Consider the following 27,725-nt stretch of genomic DNA (forward strand, 5'->3'; position numbering starts at 1 on the left):
TGGAAGTCAGAGTGGAAAATTACGCACCAGAACGATGTGCTGATCTGAGGATTCAGAGGCGCAGTATGCGGTGCCGGCTCATTGAGCGAGTTGCGAAAAGGTGCTGAAGGAGGCGGGGCCACGATGGAGGATGACTGGTCAGACACGGAGGCTCATAGCGTTGAGGTGCAGGTGAACGATCCAGTGAGAGAGTGATTGCGCTCAATGTGGGGTGTTGTGATGCTGCTCAGGGCGACATACCGAGTAAGTAATTTTGCCGTGTCCGACGAGTATGTGAAGTTTCTCTCGAATGAGTTATACAGGTTTATGATCACCGCAATTTTTCTCATAATGTCTGTGGAACCGCATTGATGCCTTAGACTTATCTGTTGTGACGCTTGGTTACACATTATACACTGGGTGCTCACTTTCATGTATACGAGTTATTGGTGGTTATTAAAACAGTGCACTACTACTAGAAGGCGCTCCTACACGTCTGCACGTCCTATTGACAAGACACGTCACGGTCTCAGTAGGGATAGTATATACACTACATGGTGACGTCACTGAAACAATTTTGGCGCCATATTGAGCACTTAAAATGTGGTAGTTTGTTGGCATTTTTCACTTCCTGATGACGGCTTAAGTTCCAAGCCGAAACGTTGAAATAAACTTTTGTTATTTTCTATTTTGGATCAAGCCCTGAGAGTGCGGTTTTTTTGTTGAATTACTATATATATATATATACATTCAAGTTGATAATTGCATTTTTTGGTGAAACTTTGCACAATTCGGGAATTGTTAAAATTATTGAAACTTAATGGAAAATATAAATAATAAATACATTTAATAATTTATAAATTATTAATAAATTAATACATTTTTCAATGTTTTGTTGCCACAAGAACAACGTGAATTCACTTTTCTCCCCGGTGTAGGTACACAGGTGGCGTAAGTGCCTTGTCTGACCTTTATTGTAGTTGTGTACATGTTGTTAGGATCTGTGCCGAATAGAAAAAGTTGGTATTTATAACAAAGGTGGAAAATGTGTTCAGGCCCAGATTTGCGGAAAGGCCACCTAGGCCCCGGCCTAGGGCGACAGGATTTTAGGGGGCGGCATGCTGCCCAACCACACCCACATTGGTTCAAAAACACTGGGGATGTGCTGGAGATACAATAATTTTTAAAATCCCCATTGCTCCAGTCCAGATGATGAAAATTTGCACAAATAAAGAGGAGGGAACAGGGGCGACAAACGGCAGTGGGCCTATGGGCTCCCACTATGTAAATCCGGCCCTGAATGTGGTGCACAGATATATGCAAGGTACTGTGATAACTGATATTCTGTACAATAGAACCCCCATTTCACACTTTTCAGGGGACGATGAAAAAATGGTGAAAAATCCAGGAAAATATAAAATCAGGAAAATGCATTATACATTATATATTTGGCGTAATCACAAAAAAATGGTGCGAAATGTGGGAAATAGGTATCACCGTATAATGCCCATCCCCTGCTCAGAACACTAAAATACTGTGAATACATGAATTTCTTTAGTCGTACCGAGAAACTGTTATTTATTCTTTTCCTCACTACAATTAGCCAATAAAATTTTACCTGCCTTGAGCTTCCTGCATTTGTTAACACAGTGAAATTATTGAACAAAATATAGAGACTTTGGCTGACGATGTAAAAAGTCAACGTTTTCTTTAAACTGTAATATAATGTAAATATGCCTTTGTTTGAATTGTAGATGCAAAAGCTCACATAAAGACTGGCTTTAATATTTTCCCCAGGAACAGTGGCACGATCTGTCTGAATTCGTTACTTTAAAGGCCAGGTCAAGAGCTTTGCAATACAATAAAAGCCAGAGTGCATGAAGTTAACTTGATTATGGGTATGAAAGAAGTGCCATTTTCCTCCTTTGGGAGATTGTTCAGCAATTAAGGAACTCTTGGTCAGAAGTTACAGATAGTGCTTTTGAGCCAATGTTTAAATATAGTTAATACTCAATTAAAGGACCAAAAATTATAATGAAATGTTATTCTGCACAGGTGGAAACTGCAGGTTTGCTTCAGCAGTAGTACAAAATTACTGTATATACTGTAATTGAGCTGCAGTGTTAGAGATGGGGGCAGTCATTCAAATTAAACAGGCCAAAAAGGTACGTTTACACAGACAATAACTGATAAGATGTGTAGAATACAACGGGTTTAGTTCTTACACAGGAACATACAGTGGTCTGCAGAAATAAAGAATGAAAACATCTATCATATAAAACAGAACATTTCTTGCCAAGAAGTATTTAATTTGTAGGTGCTGGATGAACTGAACAAACTTTGAATATAAATAAATATATTCACATTATGATTTTATGGGTCCTTTAAAGCTAACAATCTTTTTGTTTTTACAGTAATGATGTAGGTTTTGCAAGGCAGACCTTCTCGGAAAATTCTATGTTTTTTGTTCTTTCTTGTGCTAAACAGGGACCATGTTTGGTCCTTGCAAGATTGTTAATTAACTTACCAGTGCACAGATAACCCCCTGTATAATAGACTCCTGCTTACAAAACACAACAAATGGGTGAAGATAAGGAAGTGCTATATTGTTAAATCTGATTAACTACCTTGCAAGGACCATGTGTACTTAAAGGAAACTCTAATTTACTGTGTGAGTTATAAGCAAGCATGTATTGTGGTACTAGGGCTTTGGAGTATGGAACTGTGACTGAACATGTTTGGTCCTTGCAAGGTAGATAATTACATTACAAGTGTACTAATAAACTCCCTGCATAATTGACTACTGCTTGTCACAGCAGAGGATGAAGGGGGGTTATATATTGGTAATCTATGTATGGGATCTGGTATCTGGACACCCATTATTCAGAATGCTCTGAATTACAGAAATACTGTCTACTATAGACTCAATTATAATAAAATAATTCAAATTTAAAAAATGATTTCCATTTTATATGTATTGATAAAACAGTACAGGTATGGGACCTGTTATCCAGAATGCTCGGGACCTGGGGCTTTCTGGATAATGGGTTTTTCTGTAATTTGAGTCTACTTGAAAATTATGAAAACAGTAAATATGTGCAATGGGCTTGTTCTACTTTCATTAAGGATTAATTATATCTTAGTTTGGATGTAGTACAAGGTACTGTTTTATTATTACAGAGAAAAAATTTTTTAAAAAAATTTGGATTAATTAGATAAAATTTATGGAGTAAATTTAGTAAGCGGCGAAAATTCGCCAGCGACGGCTTCGTACCCATCACTACAGTTGGAGAAAATTCACTCAGACAACGCAAATGTACTAAAATGCGAAGTTGCGTCCAGGGCGCCGAGGTCTTCGCTCAGGCTAATTTGCATACAGCGGGAAATTTACAGTTGAATGGATGTATATGTTGCAGCAAATACATTACATTACACAAGCCCAGGGAACCTTAATAAAGAAAATAGAGGTGTTATATTGCCCTACACATGAGCCCACTGTATAGTTTATGTGCCATATGTTAGAAAATGAATGGGGGAACCTGGTTACCCGAAAAAAAATGCTAGCGTTTTTTGGGACTTTTCCACTAAAAATATGATGCAAGTAACAGAAGATTGAGGAAGATCTATGCACTCTATGTCTGTTCTGAACTGGCGAAGGCAAGTCTGGCGAAAGAGGTAACGTACAGTAAAATCCGCATCTTAGTGAATTTGTGGAGTAACGTCCATTCACCAGAGCGAAAATTCGACTGCGCGAAGTGCCTAAAATCGGTAACGCTGGCGAATTGACGCCAACGTTAGTCACTTTGCCCTTTAGTAAATGTGCCCCATTGAGAGACAGCCCTTCCATAATTTGGAACTTTATGGATAACAGGTTTCTGGATTATGCATTCCCATACCTGTACCTTGTACTTGATCAAAACTAAGATATAATTGATCCTTACTGGAAACAAATTCAACGTATTGGGTTTTTTAATGTTTACATGATTTTCCAGTAGACTTAAGGTATGAAGAGCCAAATTATGGAAAGATCCATTATCCAGAAAACCCCAGGTCCCGAGTATTCTGGTTAACAGGTTCCATGCCTGGTCCCACGCAAGGACCAAACATGGATCAACTTCAATATTCCTGTTTGTCCTTTTAGAATCAGGGGTCCCCAACCTTTTTTACCTGTGAGCCACATTCAACTGTAAAAAGAATTGGGGAGCAACACAAGCATGAAAAAGTCCCTTGGGTGCCAAATAAGGGCTGTGATTGGTTATTTGGCAGCCCCTATGTGGACTGGCAGTCTACAGAAAGCTCTACTTGGCACTATACTTCCAAGCCTGGAATGCAAAAATAAGCACCTGCTTATAGGCCCACTGGGAGCAACATCCAAGGGGTTGGAGAGCAACATGTTGCTCACGAGCTACTGGTTGGGGATCACTGTTTTAGATCAATAAATAACAAAAAACATAGATTAAACAATAGGCAAAAAGTATGTTCAGCACAAGCCCTATTCATTGAATTCATGTTGAACAAGGGGTTATACTGAACCTTCGAGTGAAAGACCCCCTACTTCTTTAAGCCTTTTAAGCACTTCTATAACTTCGAGTACATTTATTTTGGCATATGATGATCCCATACGCAATTTAAGCAAGTTTGAAAGTGTATTTTTCACAGATGGATAAATGAAGATGTCTATGCGGAAGAACTCCTACCATTTCAAGTAATCAGTCTCAACAAGGATACCGATACAGCATCTGAACATTTTTACACGTGAGCTGTTTGACAAATAGATGATTTGCAGAAGTGCTAAGTTCTGAAATTAGTTTAGGAACATTTTAATTTGCCTGCTTGCTATGTCTGGCTCCTTGTACAAACAAATGCACTGGACAAAATAACCAATCGCTTGAACTGCGCAGTGTTTATTACATGCTGAGTATGGTAATTTAAACTGGTTGTTTTTATATACACAAACCAATCTGTCACCTTTGTCAGCTGAGGATATTGTTTGCTGAAAAATTATTTGCTCTGCTGCAGAGTATTAGGGACAAAATGAATTCATATATTACATATTGATAGCACGATATTGTAAAAAAAAATTTGAATTAGAATTTGATTTCTGGGGAAACGATGGGGCAGTTTTACAAGTGATAGTGGACTTACATTAGATTTAATTTTATAATTTGTAAAATTTTTGTATAATTTAGTATTTTTCAATCTAATTTATTTATAAAGGATGATATTTTCAAGAACTTGAGTTCCAAGCCTTTATTTTTGTATTAATCTGTAGATCTGTGTAACGGTGGCCATACATTTACCGTTACTCTTTGGTATCGGATTGTTAGACTTGTGGTGTGGACCAACCAGATACTGTATGAGTATGTATGAGGCCGTAAACAGAATTACCAACTTTTCATTTAAACCATTGGTACAAGCTTAAAGGAGAACTAAACCCTAACAATGAATATGCTTAAAAATGCCATGTTTTATATACTAAACTTATTGCTACAGCCTAAAGTTGCAGCAATGATCCAGGAATTCAAATGTGTCACAGGGGGGGGGGGGGGGGGTCACCATCTTGGAAATGTCTGTGACACTCACATACTCAGTGGGCTCTGAGCAGTTGTTGAGAAGCTAAGCTTAGGGGGCAAATTCCCTAACCTCCAAAAATTCGCCAGCGACGGCTTCGCTCACATCGCAACACTTAGACAGGCGTAGATTCGCCAGGACAACGCTGATTATTAGTGATGGGCGAATTTCCCATGAAATTCTCGAAACGGCGAAAAATTAGCAAAACTGCGTCGGCGTCTCGTTTTTGACGCCGGCGTCCGTTTTTGATGCTGGCCCTGTTTTTGACGCTGGCCCAGTTTTTTTCTGAATTTTTTTGATGGCGGCGAATTTTTGCGGGCGTTTCGCAAATTTTTTTGCCGGCGGTGAATTGCGCAAATTATCCGCGAATTCGCACCTGCCGAATAAATTCCCCATCACTACTGATTATCTGAAATCCAAAATTGCGTCCAGGGCGCCGGACGCTGGCAAAGTTACACTAGCGTTACTGCGCCAAGCAAAGCGAAGTTGTGGCGGGCAGTTAAAGTTGAATGGACATATATGTTGCAGTAAATACATTACACTACACAAGCCTGGGAAAACTTAATAAAATAGAGTTGTTATATTGCCCTACATATGTCCAGTGTATAGTTTATGTGCCATATGTTAGGAAATGTAGGGGGGAGTCCGGGTACCTAACAAAAATTTTACGGACTTTTGCAGCCTAATACACTGAAAAAGTGAAAAGACGCCGGCGTTTTTTGGGACAAAAAATTGAGGAGGCCCTATACACGCTATAGCACTTTGCCTGGTCTGAGCTGGCAAAGGCAAGTCTGGCGGAACAGGTAACGTTCAGTAAAATGTGCATCTTCGTGAATTAGCGAACTTACGTCCATTCACCAGAGCGTAAATTCGCCTGTCAATAGAATGTGAATGAGCGCTAGTGTATGTCTCTTTTGCTAGCAAATTTTCGCCTGCGCCTGTTAGTAAATCGCGAAGTTCCGAAATGGCATCCCGCTGGCGAACTTTCGCCAGCGTTAGTCACTTCACCCTTTAGTAAATTTTCCCCTAGTGGTCATCACAAATTATCAAACAGAAAATGAGTTTGGCCTGTATTTTAAGATGATACTACAGGGCTGAATATTAAATTCTGATGCTAATTGCACTGGTTTCTGTGCTGCCATGTAGTCATTATCTGTATTAATTACTAATCAGCCTTATATTGTGACATTTCTATTCTATGTGTACTGTATATTGTGAGTGGGTCTTTAAGCTCAGTAAGTGACAGCAGCACAGAAAAGAAGATGGGGAGCTACTGGGGCATCTTTGGAGACACAGATCATTACTGCTAAAGGGATGTGGTTTCCTTGGGCTGGAACAGAAATACAAATCATAATGTATAACATTTCTATCCTACTTCTTTATTAAAGATTTTGTTCTCCTTTAAGCAATTGCAACAGCAGGAAGTAAAGAGGAGCTTTGGCTTATCTGTCAATGCATCATACACTGGCTGACATGAGGGTTCTATTATGAAGTGCAACTTTTGCGCAGTTATTGCACTATTTGGTACCATTCATTAAAATACTTGCATCTAAAAATGCTCCTTGTAATTAAGAATTTTGATGCAAAGTGCTAATTCACCCAGCCAGTCTCTTCAAATGAATCATTCAGGGGTTCCCTCGAGCTACTGCCACTTACAAATGTGATGGCAGGTTCAAGGTTTCCACAGTAACCTATATACAGGCACAGATGTAATTTTGGTGGCAAGCACCAGAAATGGCATCATCCCAATACCAAGAATTTTCAGCACAATTGCATTCGGAGTGTCCACACCGTACATGTAGTTAAATCATACCATTGTTTTGTGCAATTATGTTTCAGCACAAGTATTACAGGTATGGGATCTATCATCCAATAACTCGTTATCCGAAAAGCTCCAAATTATGGAAAGGCTGTCTCCCGTATACTTCATTTTATCCAAATAATTCACATTTTTAAAAATGATTTACTTTTCTCTGTAATAATAAAACAGTACCTTGTACCTGATCCAAACTAAGATATAATTAATCTTTATTGGAAGCAAAATAAACCTATTGGTTTAAACCTATTGGTTTATTTAATGTTTAAATGATTTTCTAGCAGACTTAAGGTATGCAGGCCCAAATTACAGAAAGATCTGTTATCTGGAAAACCCCTGGTCCCAAGCATTCTGGATAACAGGTCCTATACCTGTACAAGTTACAGCAGTTGTTTTGGGACATCTGACAAATAGAACTTTATGTCCTTGGTGGAGCTGATGGTCCACAGTTCTGTGTCTTCATCTGCAGAAGATTGGCAAATTGTGCTTTTGCCCATCACTAAATTAAAAAGACAAAACTAAATTAAAAATGTTAATCAAGATTTAACTGTGGCTACAGTAAAATGTGCAAATTGTTTTTGCTTAAATCCATGTTCAGGTGTGCTGCATTTATCTTGCTACTGCGGCATAGATTTGTGGAATAGCTTTCAAAGGGTATTATTGAGTGCCAGGTTTATTTGGATGTGTGTCAATTCCCAGCACCTTGGCACCAGTTCTGGCCTGGAATATATTTTCTTGCTCAATGTCGTTGGTGCATTTCCATAGACAGGCTCATGTCAGAGTATTCACATATGATCATACATTAAAAAGAGATATACCGTATATATTCGAGTATAAGCCGAGTTTTTCAGCACTGAAAATGTGCTGAAAAAGTCTACCTCGGCTTATACTCGAGTCTCAGTACTTTAATAACTTAAATAACTCCATTTCACTAAAAGATGCTCTCCTTCTGCAGCTCCCCCTCCCTCCGAGACAAGCAAGTGGAAAGAAAGCTCAGAAAAAAGCTCCCCCCACTGCAAAGCAGCCTCGGTAGTTTCAGGTCTCCCTTGCCCGTTTCTTCATACATTCCTTTCCCTCTGTAACACCCCCTCCCATGCAGACAGGCATGGGAAATAAAGGGAGACTGGCTGTGTATGCGCTCCTTGCCGAACATTACTTTCTATGTGCTGAGCATGAGTGGGCGGGTAGCTGTGCCGGCAAAGGAAAATGTGACCCTGCAGGCAAAAGTGTAGTATAGGCTTATACTCAAGTCAATACAGGTTCCCAGTTTTCCTAGGTAAAATTAGGTACCTCGGCTTATACTCGGGTCGGCTTATACTCGAGTATATACGGTAATCACTGTTAGCCTGTTAATATCTATAGAACATAAATGTGTCTAATACCTACAGAGGAGTTCATCTGCTATGATTGGAATATAAGGATTGCAAATCAATGTGAAATTAGAAAACCCAAAATAATCTAGTATTGATTTCCATTTACTACCTTTTCTTATATCTGGGAACCTTTCAGACTCAATCAGTTCTGCAAATAAGCCAAGTAAACATTTCGACAAATACGCCTTCAACAATCTTCAATTCAAGACCGGCAACTTTGGTGTCATAATCCAGTAGTTTTTCTCTTTCTGATGCTCCCTGCTTGGCATGGATAATGCAGGAGTATTCTAAAATCTAGATTATTCCTGGCATTAAAATTTAAATGCCAGACATGAAAATGACCTACCTTCCATTTTCAACCTCCTCTGTACCTACATAGTGCTAAAAGAAAGGGAAAGGAAATCTTCTAAGCTTCTGCAAAACCGCTGTACCATATGAAAAGATACACTGGAATTAAATGATGGTACCTTACCTATAACATTTTCTTACTATGTAGTCTACTATCCAATCCACCTGTCTATGCTTGTGGAAATAAAACACAAGCTTCATTATGATCCGACAAATACAAATATGTCTTACTGACTCACCAATCCGATATTTCACCATTGTTAGCTGGGTTGCTTGAAAAAGTAAACGCCCAAACATTCCATTATTTTCAAAACCTAGTTGATGTTGCTGATGTCTCCTCTGCCCCAAAGTAATATTATGCAAGGAAGTTGGCAAAAGCTCCCTGAACTTGGTGGGAAGAAAACAAGCGTTTGCAGGGCTATTTGTGTGAACCCAGAATGTGTCTAGTGCAGACCAACTGTTCTTGGCACCATAGATCCAGATAATTAAGCAGCCTGGTATCCACAGAGGAGATGGTTTTAATGGATTGGACTACTCTATGTTATCGTTTATTAAAAGGTCTCTTCTGTTCATTTTATTGTGCCAGATATTGATTAACACTAAAATATTGAAGAACTCCAGGAAAGTCAGTTTGAGTAGCCTCTATGAATCTTCTGGCCACGTCTTCATACATCACTAGCTGTTGAAAAATGTAACATACCATAAGTAAAATTTCAGTAATTTGTCATATACTGTCCCATTGTACTTTTGGAACTGATGGAGCTCCACGGTTAGTTACTAATCTCATAGCAAACACCCTGCCACTGGCATTGTCTGCAGGAGAAATGTTATTTTCCTGTGGAAGAATGCGCTGAATATATTACTTTTTCTTGGCTATGCCTCATTTGGATGGACTTCAAGGGGTAGTTCAACTTTGAATTAACTTTTTGTAGGATGTAGTCAGTGATATTCTGAGACAATTTCCAATAGATCTTCATTTTTTTTATTTTTTTTGTTAGCTCTCTTCAGCAGCTATCTGGTTGTTATGGTCTTATTTGCACTAGCAGCCATGAAATGAGAAATATGAAAAGGAGAGGGACTGATTGAAGTAATAAAAATCAAGCCAGGGGATCTAAAGCATTTCTGGGAGGGGGGTCGCCAAATCTTTAACTGTTCTGAATTGATACATTAAGTTGATACATGTGTTATCTTTTTACCTTGCTGAGCAAAATCCCTGAGTTTCATTAAAGGGGTTCTTCACCTTTAAATGAACCTTTAGTATGATGTAGAGGGATATTCTGAGACAATTTGCAATTGGTTTTCATGTTTTATTATTTGTGGTCTTTGAGTTATTTAGCTTTTTGTTCAGCAGTTTTCTAGTTTGCAATTTCTGCCATTTGGTTGCTAGGGTCAAAATTACCCTAGCAACCATGCATTGACTTGACTAAGAGACTCAGATATGAATAGGAGAAGATCTAAACAGAAAGATGAGTAATAAAAAGTAACAATAACATTTCAATTTGTAGCCTTACACAGCATTTGTTTTTAGATGGGGTCAGTGACCCCTATTTGAAAGCTGGAAAGAGTCAGAAGAAGGCAAATTAACCCCAGGCACACAAATCCAGTGAAAGCACAGTGTGTGTGTGTCTATCTATCTATCTATCTCTATCTCTATATATATATATATATATATATATATATATATATATATATATATATATATATATATATATAATACAAAAGCCATGAATATCTTGTAAATTATAGCCTTATTAAAGGTGTAATCAGTTATAAACAGTGAGTAGTGATGTAATTTTTTTGCACTTAAAGTACCCTTGTAGTTCCATGACCTGTATAAAAGCACTCGGCCCTTGCCCTCGTGCTTTTATGTGGTCATGGAACCCTTCGGTGACTTATAATATCCTAATATTTTGCAATAGGAGATATTTTATTCACTATATATATAGTATATTTATGTCTTTGCCACCCAAATATTCATAGAATATTATTACTTGAAATACTTTTACCTTCTTGTCCCTCCCCTGAAAATATTTATGCAGACACCCATGAAAGCAGGAGCAGGCAATCCATCTTCTTCATCACTGGAAGTGAATCTGCTGATGTCCCTCATGATATATGAACTGGAACTTATGATCCTCCTATTTGTTTTATTGCCCTTACATCTGTTGGCTCTGTTTTATATGCATGCACAGCTGAACTACTTACTTTATTACGTACTTCTCCATCTCATCAGGTCTCGTCTTATCAAAACAGCCACTGATTCCCATTTTTTATCCAAGGTCTATGCTTATGTGTTTATATGTGCCATGTTTGCTAATGTAAATTCTTAAATGCTGTCTTATGATGCATGTTATTCTACAGTTTAGACTGTTTATACTACATTTGGAAAACATTCTTTATATAAATGGCTGATTTTTATCTCACCTTTTCTTAATTATAAAAAGCAGGAAGATAGTTTATAAATAGCAAAAGTTTGTTGGGCAATGCTTTTAAACCCATCATAATTTAGCAGTTTATGGTTTTGCTTATCAGTGTTGATAATTATAATAAAATCCAAATTATTGGTGCCATTTCTAGGGCATATTGGTTTTGTTAGTTTTGGGGGCTGATTCACTATGGGTCGAATATCGGGGGTTAATTAACCCTCGATTTTCGACTAGGAATTGAAATCCTTCGACTTCGAATATCGAAGTCGAAGGATTTAGAGCAGAAAATTCGATAATTCCTTCGATCGAACGATAAAATCCTTTGAATCGTTCAATTCGAAGGATTTTAATCCAACGATCGAAGGAATATCCTTCGATCAAAAAAAGTTAGGCAAGCCTATGGGGACCTTCCCCATAGGCTAACATTGACTTCGGTAGCTTTTATCTGCCGAACTAGGGGGTCGAAGTTTTTTTTAAAGAGACAGTACTTCGACTATCGAATGGTCGAATAGTCGAACGATTTTTAGTTCGAATCCTTCGATTCGAAGTCGTACTCGAAGGTCGAAGTAGCCCATTCGATGGTCGAAGTAGCCCAAAAAAACCTTTGAAATTCGAAGTTTTTTTACTTCGAATCCTTCACTCAAAGTTATTGAATCAGCCCCTTGATGTTTGCTTGAGTGACCCTCTCCCGTAGATAACATTTTATCAAACCCAAATTTTTAAATTTGCCGATTTCTCTGTAATAATAAAACTGTATCCTGTATTTGATCCAAACTAAGATTGAATTAATCCTTATTGGAGGCAAAACCAGCCTATTGGATTCATTTAATGTTTAAATGATTTTCTAGTAGACCCAAGGTATGAAGATCCAAATTACAGAAATATCCGTTATCTGGAAAACCCCAGGTCCCGAGCATTCTGGATAATAGGTCCAATACCTGTAATAATAAAACAGTACCTTGTACTTGATCCAAACTAAGATACTCATCATCCTTATTGGGTGCAAAACAATCATTTTGGATTCATATAATGTTTAAATGACTTTTAAATATGGATGCACCGAATCCAGGATTCAGTTCGGGATTTGGCCAGGATTCGGCCTTTTTCAGCAGGATTCGGATTCAGCCAAATCCTTCTGCCCAGCCGAACCGAATCCAAATCCTAATTTGCATATGCACATTAGGGATGGGGAGGGAAATGACGTGATAACCAGCATGTAGCTATAACTTGTTGTGCAAAAATATCACCAATGAAGGGTAATAAAAAGTTAGTAAAGCTAATAGTCCGCGCTTCAGGGTAACAGTAGTTTTGTTTTTTGTTTTTTTAAATTGCCTCCCCCGCCATTGCTAGGCTAATGGCACCAAGAGGGAACTCCCGGTGCGAACAGCCATGTGAGTTACTCCCAACTGGAGTGCCAACCTTTAGTTGGGGATAATATTTTTGTCCAACAGGCGCCCTTTAACCAGCTGTGATAAGTGAGTAGACTGAATGGCATATTAAATTGTGTAAAATAACCTAGAGATATGGGGGAGAGATAAATCATGCATACGTAAAAAGTGTTTTTGGTTTTCTATTGTTTTGTGAGTTGCTGAAATGATCATCAATGTACTTGTACTTTAGAACAAACTCAATATTCCATATTGAATTTCTATAATTCCACAGATAAATATTATTCCATATTGAATTTCTATAATTCCACAGAGAAATATTATCAAACGACAAGCAGTTTCTCTTCTTACATGGTATTTGTAATGCATACAATGTTTTCATTTATCCTTTGCAAGAGCACATGAAAGTAGTACTGGCTCATGTTTTTCTTCTGTTTTGTTTGGTCTCTTCTGTTTGTTGCATTCTTATTTTGTTTTTACATCCATCTCAGAGTATTGTAGGTTTTATACAAAAATAGCAGGACCTTGATTGTACTTGCTGAGATTGATAGTGCCGCATGTCAGTGCTTCATGGGGCATCAGATGTATAGTCATCCTGCTGATACTGTCAGAAAAGAGCATTCTGGTTCCTCTGTGTTACGGCTTCTATTGTAGAAGTGTTATAATGAAGACAAAGGCTTGGTGGAACTTGTTTTAAGCAAAGGGTATGGACAGACATATTGTGCAAATTCAGCTGAAACTATGAACATCTCCATTGTTCCCCTGTTCAAGATTTTTGCACTCGGATAAAATGGCTTTCTCCTGTTTATCTTCGTTTTTTTGTATTTCGATCTACTGAGCATTTTTGTTAACATGCTTCTGATAATGGAGACCTAGGCACCGACAATGGGACACAGCAGTTGTTCTATTGATTATTTTGCAGGCTATAAGCCTGAATTGGTTTGAAAAAATATTGAGGGTGGTGGTAGACATGGCTACTGGGGAAGATTAATCGCCCAGTTACAAATCGCCTCTTCTTCGGGATAAAAATCACCCCTAAATGCCTACCCGCCAGGAAGAATGTAAAACGCTGGCAGGACGACACTGTAAATGCTTCGTTTTCCGAAGCTGCCTCAAGAGAAAACATGATTTGCATTCTAGCCAGCGGAAAGGCATTTAGGTGAGATTATTAAAGATTTTATCATAGCTCAAGCTAAATTCATGTGCATCTGAAACCTGTGGATTGAGCATATTCAGTCACTAGTTATCCCAGAACTGCATAGGCAGCACTTCAACAGCCAACCAAACAAGTGGTCAATTGTTCACGCATCTTGTTCTAAAAAATCTGGCCATTAAATGCTGTTTAATCAGATATTATGAAAGTTGACCTTTGTGCAAACACATTGAGGCAAATCTGTTGCTGTATATATTTTAAATCAAATCAAGCACTATAGCATTTTGTTCTTCTGTCCTTGTCATGTAGTATATGAGTCCTTCAGAAATCAAAAGACATACACTCAGTACTAACATAACTGAATACCCTATAAGCTTACCTCCTGAATTGTAAAGCACAGTCAGGGAGATAGGGGATGAAATTCCAAATACATCACATTTTTACCCTTATTGAAGCTTATTCATGTGGTACAGGGCTTTGTGGTCTGCCAGGGCTGTTGCTGGTGGACAGACCAAATCTGTAACGGTTTTAGAAGCAGAACTGGATTCCTTTCTATGATTCCATCTGCATTGCATAGGTATAAAAATATGAAACCACTACTTTCTATTTCTACCATGATCCAATTTACCATGCTACATTAATAGCTGAGCAAAACTGCCAATATGTTCTCAATTTAAATGCATTATAACAATATACATCTCACACTCAGAATGTAGACGATAGCTTTTTACAAACTAGGAAAACTATGCTGAGCTTTGTTTGACATGGAAGTGTTTAGTGACACAGCCGGCTGGTCTTTGAAAGGGCAGAGAAAATGGATAAGATCGATATAGGATTGTATATTTTTGGTCAATATAATTAATTAAAAACATGGGGGATATTTGTTATTATTTTTATTATTTTGTTTTGTACTGCTGCTAATAAAATCTCATTTATTGATGAGAAAAGGAATACATTCATTATTACCTTTCTGGCTTACTTACAGTATCTATTGCTTTCCTAACGTAGCGGTGGCCTTATATCCACTGGATCAATATTAAAAGGATCAATATAATGTTAAATCTGATGGACTTTTGTTTTTCTACACAGATATTATGTAATTATTTAATTAAAAAAATGACCATAGTGTATGTAACAAATTTGTTCTGCTGTAAAATGATTTATTGACTTTTATGTAGGAATCAGTTACAGCAAATACTCAATGCACTCATTGGAGCTAATTAAGAACAAGGGGGCATAATGAAATGGTTGGCATTTATTTGATTGATCTGTAGATCATATTCACAACACATATCTCTGCCAGAGGCAAAAATGATCATTGCTATAGAAATATTGCCTTACTAGTTGTATTCAGCTTCTTTATAAAAGTGTCATATGGATCAAAGCGTATTGCCGATACTGAGCAAATGATTCATCTTTTAAATCTGAATATTTAGAATTAGGTTCCCACTTCATCAAGAAACAATATCTTTGAGTAAATGTATCAGCCATCTGAGGACTTAACATGTGCAATGAATGTACTCTGAATTATCTCGTACAATACATTGTGTGGGCTGCCATAATACAAAAATGTGCAGTAAGTGTAATATGATAAGGAGACAGTGATTTTAAACGCACAGATTGCATTTCTCTCTGTTTTTTTTTTGAAATTTTAATATCGTAGGTAGAAATGATGCAACTGACTCTCAGTCCCCTACGTGTATATCTAGGATTGTGCATGTGACCAGTAGACCCTTACTCTCATTAAGGGGGTTAGTCGAGTTTTTTTCACTATAAAATCCAAATTTTTAGTGAAAAAATATACCTGATGCTGCAAAAAGTCAGAATCCGAAAATCGCCATCTCAGACCTGTCGAGGTTGTTTATAAGTCAATGCGAGACGTCTCTATCCTATTTGGAAGTTTCTGTGGTCTGCCCTGGAATTAGCCTGAAAATCCAACTATTTGGGGCTTTTTGGACAAAAAATTTAAAAAAATTCAGGAACAAGGCTGAAAAAATTGTAGGATTCAGGAAAAACCTCTGAAAAAATTGTATGATTCGGGTTTTCGCTTGATTTTATCAAGTCTGCCCCCAATTGGGTTCATTTGTACATTTTAAATAATAAATAAGGTTAAATCATGGATTCTAGACTTTTTTATTTTAAAAAATGAGAAAAATTTGGATTTTGATAAATAACCACCTATGAGTTATTTTTGAGGTTCATGTAGTAATGGATAAAATATCCTTTACAATCAGTAAAATTGACTTTCATTATTCTTTTTGCACTATACAATTAAAAGCTGACTTCTGATGGGATACCGGACCAGCTTTGACAACTATAGTGGTAGCCACACCACTAACATTCTTTAAGAATGGCTTTCCAATGATTTTCTCTATAGGATTAATACATATGAAATAGAACATTTCAGTACCATACAGAAACAAACCCATAGGATCTTTTTTTCAGTGGAAAAAAAACAGAAATTGTTTCCTGGAAGTTCTGCTTCAGAGGGATCAGAAAATGCTGAGCTTTTCAGGATGTCAGGATTTGCTGGCCTGATTAAGGTGCAGAACATTTAAGCAGTGTATTTTACTTTACAAAAGATAATCAATCATTGAACTTTTTATAACTGAGATTAATACTTACAATAGCCCTTGGGTAAAGTCCAGTAAATAAAACTTCTGGCTATTAGGCACTGTAATCTGAGCCCAGAGCTATGAGTGAGCAGGGAAAGACTCAAGCAGGAAGTGATGTCACACCAAGCTAATATGACAGCTGCTATCCTAAACAAACAGAGAGCTTCTAGAGCTGTTTACTCATAAAGCATTCTACAGAATAAATATAGTGTTATAGCTTTCACTATTATAGCTAATCTATTGGCAATAATCAGTACAATGTAAAAACATTCAACTTACATGATAAAGGTCTCATACAATGTTTTAGGAACTACTGTATCTGTCAGAAAATTTGAAATATTGGACAAATACGCCAGTCAACGATTCAACTGCTTAACAACTGTGCATCTTTCCACAGGTGTTTTGGCAAATATTGTATAAGGTAAAAACAATAATGAGCAGATAAACTGAGCAAAATAATGAGCATATGGAGCATATAATGACCATTTCAGGTACAGTTTTCCTTGTGTCAGGACATAATGAAGCAATTAATCTGTATCCTCCCATCATATGTATACAACAGAACTCCAGTGCCAAAATGTTGTGGATAATGGATCAAGCTCCTTGCTACCTCACTTAGAAGCCCATTTATCAAATTTCGTGTTCATGTCGATTTTTTTTTAACTCTAATAAATTTGAATATACTCGAAATGTGTTTGGAAGGTTATTTAATAAAAAAATCTAATATCTAAAACTCAAAAGAATATTACTGACCCAAAAACTCAAATTGAATTTGAATCAAATTCGACTACACTCTATTCAAGTTTTTTCTCCGGAAAAAAATTGAACGTCAGGAAGGCTATTAACATCTCCAAATGGATCACTGGACCTCTCCCATTGACTTATACATGAGCTCGCCAGGTTTTAGGTGTTTTAGATTTGTACATCAAAGAAGATCAACAACATTCTCCTCACCTTATTATCTAGAGTATCTGTAAAGGTACTGTATCAACGTTTTTTTATTTATTTTAGCCTACTATGAATCGAGTTTGGATTATTCCAAATTCGAATTAGGTTCGACCAACAAAAACTATTTGAAAATTCGAATTTTAATTTCCTATTCGACCCTTGATAAATCTGACCCTTAGGGGGTTATTTATTAAGTCCGAATTTATCTCAATATTTTCTGAAAAAAAAACTGACAAAATCCGCATGGGGTTTTTTGGGCTTATTTATTAATACACTTTACCGGGAAAAAAAATGTACGGCAAAAAATCCAAAAAAACTTGAAAAATCAGATTTTCACAATTTTTTTCAGATTTTTCATCTGATTTTCACGTTTTTTTCGGATTTTTCACAAAAAACTTTGGGGTATTGCCAAAAACTCAGCGCACATCAATAAATCTCAACAGGTCTGAGATGCTGGATTTTCAGATTCAGACTTTTCCATCCCAGGGTTTAATAAATTCCGTAAAATTTGTGATTTTTTTTAAAAGTATGATTTTATAAAAAAAAAATCACAATTTTCGTGATTTTTGCATTCGGAGTTTAGTAAATAACCCCCTTAATGTCACAATAGGGTTTATATTATTAAAAAGCAGTTTCTGGAATTAAATAAGCAGGGCATATATTTTGTTGGATAAACAGCCATGTCTTAAAAAAAAAAAACCCCCAAACAGGTTTAAGGTTAGAACTTTAACTGTTTCCCATCTATGCTTCCAGGACCTCTATCCAGAAGTACCTTAATAGTATTGTCTGAGATCTGCAAACTAAATCCGTAAATATTAGGACAGTAATGTTTCATTACTATATAACAGATTTGGACAAAAAAACATTGTTTAAAATGAATGACATGCGCCATAATGAATTTAGAGGCCCAAGATTAACACTGAACATTTACATTTTTTTTCTCCATTAGTATACAGAAATTCATTTTCTTGTTCCTAAAACAAATAACACAAACATATTTTGTTTAAAGGGTAAAATCCCAATGTCTTTAGATTGTGACAACAAAGTATTTCTTATAGGAACTAAACTAATTGTTTCAGATGTAGAAAGCAGATTATTCCTTCATGTCCCTGATTTCTCTATTAGTGTTAAGCTCCCCATAGACGCGACGATTCTTCTTGCCGAACGACCGATTTTAGCGAAGTCCGACCAATCCTTCGAAATTATCGTGCGGTTAGTGGGATTCGAATGATCGTACATCTTACGATTTTTCGGCCGACATCTGTCAGGAAATTGATCAGCCAGGTCAAAAAATCTTTGTTGGTCCCAGTGCAATCTATCTATGTTTGCAGGGCCAAGCAGGCAGCTCCCCTTTGTTTTCCTGGCAAATTGGTCTTTTAGTTGATGGTCAATTCGTACGATCGTTCTGAGAAGATCATGGTCTCACGATCAGGATCTGATCTTTTAAAAATCTCAACATCTATGGCCAGCTTTAGGAAGACATAGGTTTGATATGGGTTAAGCCCCGCTATAGGGATACATATTTTATGTTTTTTTTTTTTTTATTCATATTTTATTACATGAAGACGTTTGTTATTACTCAGTTCTTTTTTGTAATCTAGGTTACCTTGGCAATGGAACTTTGGACTGACATTGTAAATTACATATGTAAGAAGAACATAACTGAGAGATGTTGATGGATTTAATTTATTATATCTGTAATTCAAAAAGTGCCTATTAATACATAACAAAATACTAAAAAATGATCTGCAATATACCGTTTCCCCAAATGTTTTCTAGTGAGTGGTAAAATAGCTCTCTGCACAGTAAAATATATAATGCATTCTAGGTTAATCGCCATTTGCAATTCCAGTGAGCCAGGTTGGATATAGTGTTTTACCAAATAAATAACTAAAAAACTTTGCAGAGGGGTCTAGCATACCCCCTTAAATATTGTCTTTCCTCCAGCTGGGCATGTAAGTGTCAGAATTAGAGCATTGCATGAACTAGTGCACCCAAAGATGCAATGAGGGACCTAATAGGTCAACAAATACACAAATGTAAAGAAGGTTTTAAAAGGAAGAGAGAGATTAAAATTCTGTGTTTAAAGATCCCCCCAGGAGCCCCTTTGACTTGGATGGATTCTGTTCTCAAGCTAATTGATATTAGGAAAAGTTAAAACGAAGTAAGTTTTATCAGAAAGGAAACTATAAATACACCAGTAAACCCTTAAAGTAATGCTGCTCTGAGTCTTCTTTCAAAAGAAACACATTTCTTTCCTTCTATTGTCTATACATGGGCTTTTGTATCAGACTTCCTTCTTTCAGCAGGCAAGTAGGACATGGGCTTGGGCATGCTCAGTTTGCTCCTCTCTCACCCTCTCCTTGTTGTAAATTGAACTCAGAGCTATGAGCGGGTAGGGAGAGACTCAGGCAGGAAGTGAAGTCACACCAAGCTAATATGGCAACAGCAATCTTAAACAAACAGTGAGTGCTTCTATAGCAGTTTGCTCAGGCATGGTATAGAATTCTACAGAATAAATATAGCATTCTAGCTTGCACTATTGTGGCTAATCTATTGGCAACAAACTGCCTCAGTAGCTTTCCTTCTCCTTTAAAAGGAAGCTATTCCTTCCTCTTGAAGATGAGCTAAATATGGATTTTATAGATATCTAGTTGAAAATGCATACCTTGTCAACCATATAGGGGTCCTAAAAAGGGAGCATGGGTTATTTACATATTTCTACAAGGGGAGCTTCTTATTACAACAAGATATCCACAGTAGTAGTTTATACATAGTGATATATTTACTGTATAGTGTATTGTCATTCAACAGTCATTTAACAGCCATTGCTAGCAAAAGACTTGTAAAGCATTTCCAATGCTCATTTCAAATAGCATTTCAATCTCCGTTATTATATATAAGATATTTTTAAAGTGCATCTGGAAAGCAGTAGCAGATCTCGTTTATGTGTATGATTTTAGATTGTTATCCTTTTCAAGGTCAGTGCGGTGCAGAGTTTTCACTTCTCTAGAGCAGAAGCAAAATGATCAAAATGTCCTTAACCTGCAACAGAAGTGTCCCATTTAGCAGAGCAAGTGTTGTCTATGGCAAACCACATTAACACTTGACTCAGGTCCCGGTCTCAAAAATTGGTTCCGCGCAGGACTCTCACTTAGATTACTGCAATTTTCAAGTTAAGTAAATGCCATTTTTAGGTGTGCTTCCTTTAGTAAGACTGGATATTCTGTGTTCAAAAACAGTTTTTCTCTTTATGCAGCATTTCATATAAATGATTGAGATTCATGTATAACCTTTCAGATGACCAGTAAATGACACTTGCTGCTTGGTTGCTATCAGTGACTAGATCTTTAGCAAACATTATGCATTTTATCACATAACCTCCAAAGATTTTTTGAATGATTAGTCTACGGTTGTCCTACCACACAACTTCACTGGAGCACTAGACACATGTCTACTCCTAGTTCCATCCATGCACAGGATATGCATTTTTTTCTAATATGTTCTTAGCGGTACTAAATATTCTTTTAGTTTTATCCACCTTATTAAACTGCTAGAGGGTATTTCTGTTTCCATAAGAGCTTTTTGCTGGTTTCTATGAAGTGCTACCAAATCTGTAGATGTTGACTTGCTTCAATCTTTCTGCTAACTGCCACACTTATCTCTTCCTAAAGATCCCCTGCCAGTTTAATTATCCTCTTCCAGGCTTGTGTTGCCTGTTATCTTTGGGCATTTTGCTAGCTAAAAGAATGGCGGGACACCGGGAAAACACCTGGTGGGTCCTGCTGGCCCAGACATGCTCCCTGTGCAAAGCCTACTGTGGCCAGTGGCACTAACCTTCCTCCCTGGTCCCTCCCCCGCAATGCTAGAAGAAGGAGATAGGTGAGGGGGTGCGGGGAACCCCAAGGCAGCAGCTCCGGGGCCTCTGGCCCCCCAGTCCAACGCTGGAATGGCCTCTTATGCAGAGCTAAAATAAACAAATGAACCCCCTTTTCTACATCAGTTCATAGCCTATACAGATCTGTACCCGTCTAGCATAGATATTCCCACTTGTAAATTTAGTAATGGAAAGTAAGTTTTCTGGCACTTTTAAGTATCAGGCAGTTGTCAGATCCTGTTGTTTTGGATGTAGCAGCAAGCTAGTAAGTGCCATTTGTTTTGCTGATTTGTTATCTGTGTTAGTAGTGCCAGTGTTAAACTGCAATTACCCATCTAGATGAATGGAAAAAAGCTGCTGGATTTTTGATTTCCACAAAGACGATTTTGGAAATTAACAAACCTATGTGAGTGTGTGTGTATGATATATGTATGAAAATAAATATTTCAAATGCTGTTCTCAGGTGGAGGAAGCAATTATTCTTTGTCTTAATTACTCTTAAGAGCTTGAAAGATGATAACTAAATATAGTGTGCTATGGATGTGCAGAGAAAGCAAAAGAAGTACCATGCCTGGGATATTATCATTTCAACAACTGCTCCAAACAGTCCCTTGTGTTTACATCATATCCTGTCTGTTGCCTTTACTTAACCAATTATTGCTCATATGAGAACAATACTGCAACAAAGAAAAAGTTTAAACCATTCTCATGTATACATATTACAGCCTGTTTTTGTCCCCAAATATGAGAATGAATATTAAAAGGGTTGTTCACCTTCAAACACTTTTTTTTCAGTTGGTTTCAGATTGTTCACCAGAAATAAATTATTTTTCCCATGACTTTCTATTTTTGACCATTTTTCTAATTTTAAAGTGTACGGTTTTATTTTTCACCTTCTAAAGAAGCTCGGGGGGGGGGGGGTCGCAGACTTTTTAACTGTTCTAAATTGATATATTTAGTTGATACATTTCTTATCTTTGTCTTGAATTACAGTATGTACTAAAGCACTTTGAAATTTAAAGGGGGCATGTCACCCATACATAAAAGACTGTATAATAAGAGCCAATTCAAATTAAGCATGAAACCCAAATTCTTTTTTTAATTAAAATATCCATACCTGTTATAAACTTGTTCAAAGCTCTCTGCTGTTAATCCGATATTCCTGGCCCCTCTATGCCTGGCATTGAGACGGGGCAGTTAATTATTTTATATTAGCATTCAGCACTTCCTAGATGTCACTGCATTGCTTACATTCCCCCTTCCTCCTCACCATCTCATTGTGTAGCCAATGCATGGACATGTACACCAGGTGCTCCATTCAGGTGAATACACAAGATTTTGGCATGATGTAAAGCTTGTCTTAGTAACAGTGAGCACAAAATGCCTCCAGCCTGCTTGATGGGATTGTACATGCCAAGACTAAAAGAAACAACATTGAAATAATTCATCTATTCCCTGTGATGTTTATTTGCTTGACTAACATCATAAAATAGGAATTAATTTTTAGGGTGACATGTCCCCTTTAATTCAGTTCATGAACAAATTTAAAGATTAATTTATTAGAATAATGCAGAATAGGGTACTTACGGGCAAATTTACTCGTGGGCAAAAATTCGCCATCGCCAGCGACCACTTCGCAGCCATCGCTATACTACAGCAGACAAAAATTCGCTCAGACAAAGCAAATTCACTCAAATGCAGAGTTTCGTCGTGGGCGACGAACGCTGGCGAATTTTCGCAATTGACAGCGAAGATGCGCTAGAGTTAATTTCTGCCTAGCACAAATTTGCTAAAGGTCTTGCACTTAGGTTAAATTGCATACGGCGGGAAATTCAAAGTTGAATGGACGTATATGTTGCAGCAAATACATTACATTACACAAGTCCAACAAGAGTTGTTATAATGCCCTACACATGAGCCCACTGAATAATCAATGTTCCATATGTTAGACAATGTATGGGGAAACCCGGTTAGCCACAAAAAATGTTAAGGACTTTTGCAGCCTACTATCACAAAAAAGGAAAATACGCCAGCGTTTTTTTTCCACTAAAAAATATGATGTAAGTAACAGAAGATTGAGGAAGATCTATGCATTCCAATGCACTTTGCCTGGTCTGAGCTGACCTGGCGAAGGCAAGTCTGGTGAAAGAGGTAACGTTCAGTAAAAACTGCATTTCATAGAATTTGCTGAGTAACGTCCATTTTCCAGAGGGAATTGTTGCCTAGCGTTAGAGTGCGAATAACCACTAGCGTCTATCTCCTTCACTAGCGAAGTGGCACCTGCGCCCATTAGTAAATCGGCAAAGTCCCTGAAAGCGGTAACGCTGGCGAATTAACACTAGCATTAGCCACTTCACCCTCGAGTAAATCTGCCCCCTAGAGTCATGTTAAGCATGAATTGACAGTTGTGATTTATATGATAAGGGATCAAGGTGCCTGTGCGCGCACACAATGTCTACATAAATAATCTCAACAGGCACTGAAACTTTAGGTGGATGCCAAGAGGCCAGTTGTGATGTTTATGGTAGTTCATGCCCTTATTTGTTTGTGATCGCTCTTCTACTTTATGATCATAGAAAAAACAACAGCTGGTCTGTCAATGTAATGCTTAGTTATGCTTGTATTTCAAATTTATTTGTGTATGTACAGCTGCAGATATTAAAGACATCTAGACATAAAAAACACTTTGATATCATAAACTCAGCCTGAAATTCCTTGCAGCATTCTGAAGTTTACCATCAAATGAAAAAAAAACCCAGGTCACAGTAAATAAATCTATACCTGTTTCTTAAAAGCCTTTATTGAGGTTGTGAAATTATTTAAGAGTAAGCCGAATGCTTCAGAGCAGCGTATATTTATATTTAAATGTTTCATTTATTCCTTAAAGCTATAATATAAAACTTAAGATTTGCAGCTTGAACATAATAACTCTCATTATTATCAACATAAAGAGAATAAAACAGGAATAAAAAGAATAAAATTAGCCCGCAGAGGATTGCAATTATGTAAAGGCAATATGTGCAACTTCATTCCCTCAATGTAATAGGCCATTTCCTCTGTAAACATACAGTATGCACCGGCAAACGGGAGCTTAATTATTAATGATCAAAGTCTGCAATTGGCTTTGCAGAGGAATATGTACCCTGCACTTGAGTCTTCATGCAAGTGTTTATTTTAGTAATGTGGACTGTAGCTGTGCTGGGATGTACCTCTGTGACTCTTTCTCTTGTTACCAAGGGAAGCCGGGTATTTCAGTCCTAATGAACTATTCATTCTTATCCATTTTGCAGGGGTATTGATTTTATTTATTTATTTTTTTTTTGTTTCCTCAGTTTGAGAATGAAAAAAGGCAGTGGATTATGTTTAGGAAGCACTAGTGATTTTAGCTCAGAAATGGCCAGAATAACACATCAGGCGCCAATTAGCGCATGTTATGATCGCTTAATTCATGTGGAGAAAGCCTATTGAGAGCTGAATCGAGGTCACAAATAGCCCATGAAATTCAAAGAGCATTATCAGGTCATTAAAATGTGTATGAAAGCTACAGAAGACCATTGATTCTTATATATTTGTGCATTTTTTAAGAACTTTTGTTTTGATTTCCCCTAGGTTCTTCCAGAAGCCAGTGATCCAAGAACAAACAGTGGGGTAAGCATTCTGCACTTGTAACCACACATCCATTCCCTAGGCCTGCAAATAGCATATTTGTCCAACTGTTCAAATGAATGGGTGTATGAAGTTTTATTCAGTTCTATCATTTGAGATGGATCTTGGGAAACGTTCTTCACTAAGCTCCAGGAAGTTACTGTTACCCCTCTTGAGGCACAATTAGTAAGAGTTACATGAGTTTTCTTGTTTTACTTGTGTTTATTTGTTTTACTGGTATGTTGCAGCAATGAACTAGACTGAATTGTCTTCAGCCCAAATGAAGGTTTCACTATGACATTTTACTAATCTAACAAAATTAAAATTTACCAATATCCAGAGAAGTGTTAAAAAGGCCCCTTTGTAACAGAAAATTACAAAGAATCTAATCTACTGTACCTAAAGAACCATGCAGCCCATGTCTACACAGTCCCTAGACCAGGGGTCCACAACCTTTTTTTACTCGTGAGCCACATTCAAGTGTAAAGTAATGTCGGAGAGCAACATAAGCATTCAAAAAGTTCCTGGGGTCTCCAAATAAGGGTTGTGCTTGGGTATTGGTAGCTCCTATGTGGACTTAAAGCCAACAGGAGGGTCTGTTTGGCAGTACACGTGGTTTTTAACCAACCAAAACTTACCTTTATGCCAGGAATTCAAAAATAAGCACCTGCTTGAAATCCACTGAGAGCAACATCCAAGGGGTTGGAGAGCAACATGTTGCTCACGAGCCACTGGTTGGGGATCATTACTCTAGACCTTCCTAAATATACAACCTAGAGTTTATATGCACATTATTGAGGTTTTTCTAAAATGCTGGGTTTAAGTCTGTTCAGTTAGGTTCTTGGATTCCAGCTGGTTACTGAAAAACAGTATCTAGAATTGCTAAGAATTGTTAAGAAGAGTCTCTGCAATTAATGCAGTGCAAGTATATTCATGTATATATATGCATAGGCTTATATTTTTGCTGTATGTTCTATTTTTTTCCTAAGCACAGTAGGTAATCTTAAAATGGGCATCTAGGTTATCTAGTATTACCTGGTACTCACAGTTTCCATGTAAAATGTATGAGGTTAAGGTTACTTACTAACATTGTCCTGGATCATTGCTACTAAGCTGAAACTCTATTTGCTTTTTATTGATTTTTCAGTTTGGTTGCAGCAGGATTTGGCCGAATCCTTCTGCCCGGCCGAACTGAATTCAAATGCTAATTTGCATATGCAAATTAGGTGCTGGGAGGGAAATCGTGTGACTTTTTGTCACAAAACAAGGAAGTGAAAAATGTTTTCCCCTTCCCACCCCTAATTTGCATATGCAAATTAGGACTCGGATTCAGTACGGTATTCGGCCGAATCTTTGGCGAAAGATTACAATCATCCAACGTTAAAAAAACAAAGTTGGGGTTTCCAACCAGGAAGCCATATTCATTTTTAGGATTTTGTTCTCCTTTAAACAGTCTGCATCTTTTGCTGTGAGATAAAGAAGCTAAATGTTGTTTTTCACATTTCTGTGTTACTAAAATTGTGTTACAGTTTTCCCTCTTTTTACCAACCCACTTTCAGTAATTATCTTGACAAATGTGCATTAAATACAATGGTCTACTTATAATGTAAGCTGTTGCCTGTGTTTAAAGCAGACAGTTAACTTTTAGTTTGATGTAGAGAGTGATGTTCTGAAACAATTTGCAATTGGTTTTCATTTTGTATTATTTGTTTTATGATCTTTTTTTTCAGCAGCTTTCGATTTGCACTTTCTGTAATCTGGTTGTTGGGGTCCAAATTTTTCTAGCAACCATGCATTGATTTAATTAAGAGACTGGAATATGAATAGGGGAGACCTGAATAGAATGATGAGTAATAAAAAGTAGCAATAACAAGACATTTGTAGCCTTACAGTGACCTGCGTTTTAAAGGTGGAAAGAGTCATAACAGTAAGGCAAATAATTTAAAAACTATGAAAAATAAATGACAACCAGTTGAAAAGTTGCTTAGAATTGGCCATTATACAACATACTAAAAGGTGAACCACCCTGTGGTAAGAGTAGGCAGGAGGTCCCTGCTCCGTAGAGCATAGAGTCTAAGGGGCAGGTTTATCAAGGCTCGAATAGTCAGTTCGAATTTGAATTTTTGAGTTTAAAAATTCACACAGTCTAATTTTAATCCCTTTATTTGAATGTAAATTCAAATGTGAGATTTGTCACCTCTTGACCAGGGAAACCGTCCTAATTTGAATATTCGCCACCTAAAACCTGCCGGCATTCATGTACAAGTCAATGGCAGAGGTCAGATGAGCCATTTGGAGATGTTAATAGAATTGAATACGATTTCACATTTTCGGGCCATTCACATTTTTCCTTAAATAACCTCCCAGTCGAATTGTGAGTATATTCAAATTTAAAAAAACTCACATGAATTTGAAATTAGACCTTTGATAAATGGGCCTCTAAGTGTACTGCACTTGGTTTTCCTACAGATAGACATGTGCCAGTAGCTGTAAATGGCCACTTTGGGAATCCATGTTGCGAGATACAGTACCATTATTGTTTTAATAGCACTAAAACCCAGGAACATACAGTATATAAAAAGATGA

At 37.2% G+C, this 27,725-nt stretch overlaps 1 protein-coding gene across 5 annotated transcripts in view; it reads left to right on the forward strand.

Annotated features, from left to right (window-relative positions):
• Positions 1-27,725, forward strand: part of LOC108704365 (type II inositol 3,4-bisphosphate 4-phosphatase) — a 339,921-nt gene that overhangs the window by 152,231 nt on the left and 159,965 nt on the right. For all 5 annotated transcript variants that reach the window (XM_041579561.1, XM_041579564.1, XM_041579563.1 and 2 more), the window contains one exon: positions 25,104-25,142. In XM_041579561.1, coding sequence (XP_041435495.1) covers positions 25,104-25,142 — 39 coding nt within the window. The remainder of the gene's footprint in view (positions 1-25,103; positions 25,143-27,725) is intronic.

This window comes from Xenopus laevis, chromosome 1S (genome assembly GCF_017654675.1).
Source record: "Xenopus laevis strain J_2021 chromosome 1S, Xenopus_laevis_v10.1, whole genome shotgun sequence".
NCBI lineage: Eukaryota > Metazoa > Chordata > Amphibia > Anura > Pipidae > Xenopus > Xenopus laevis.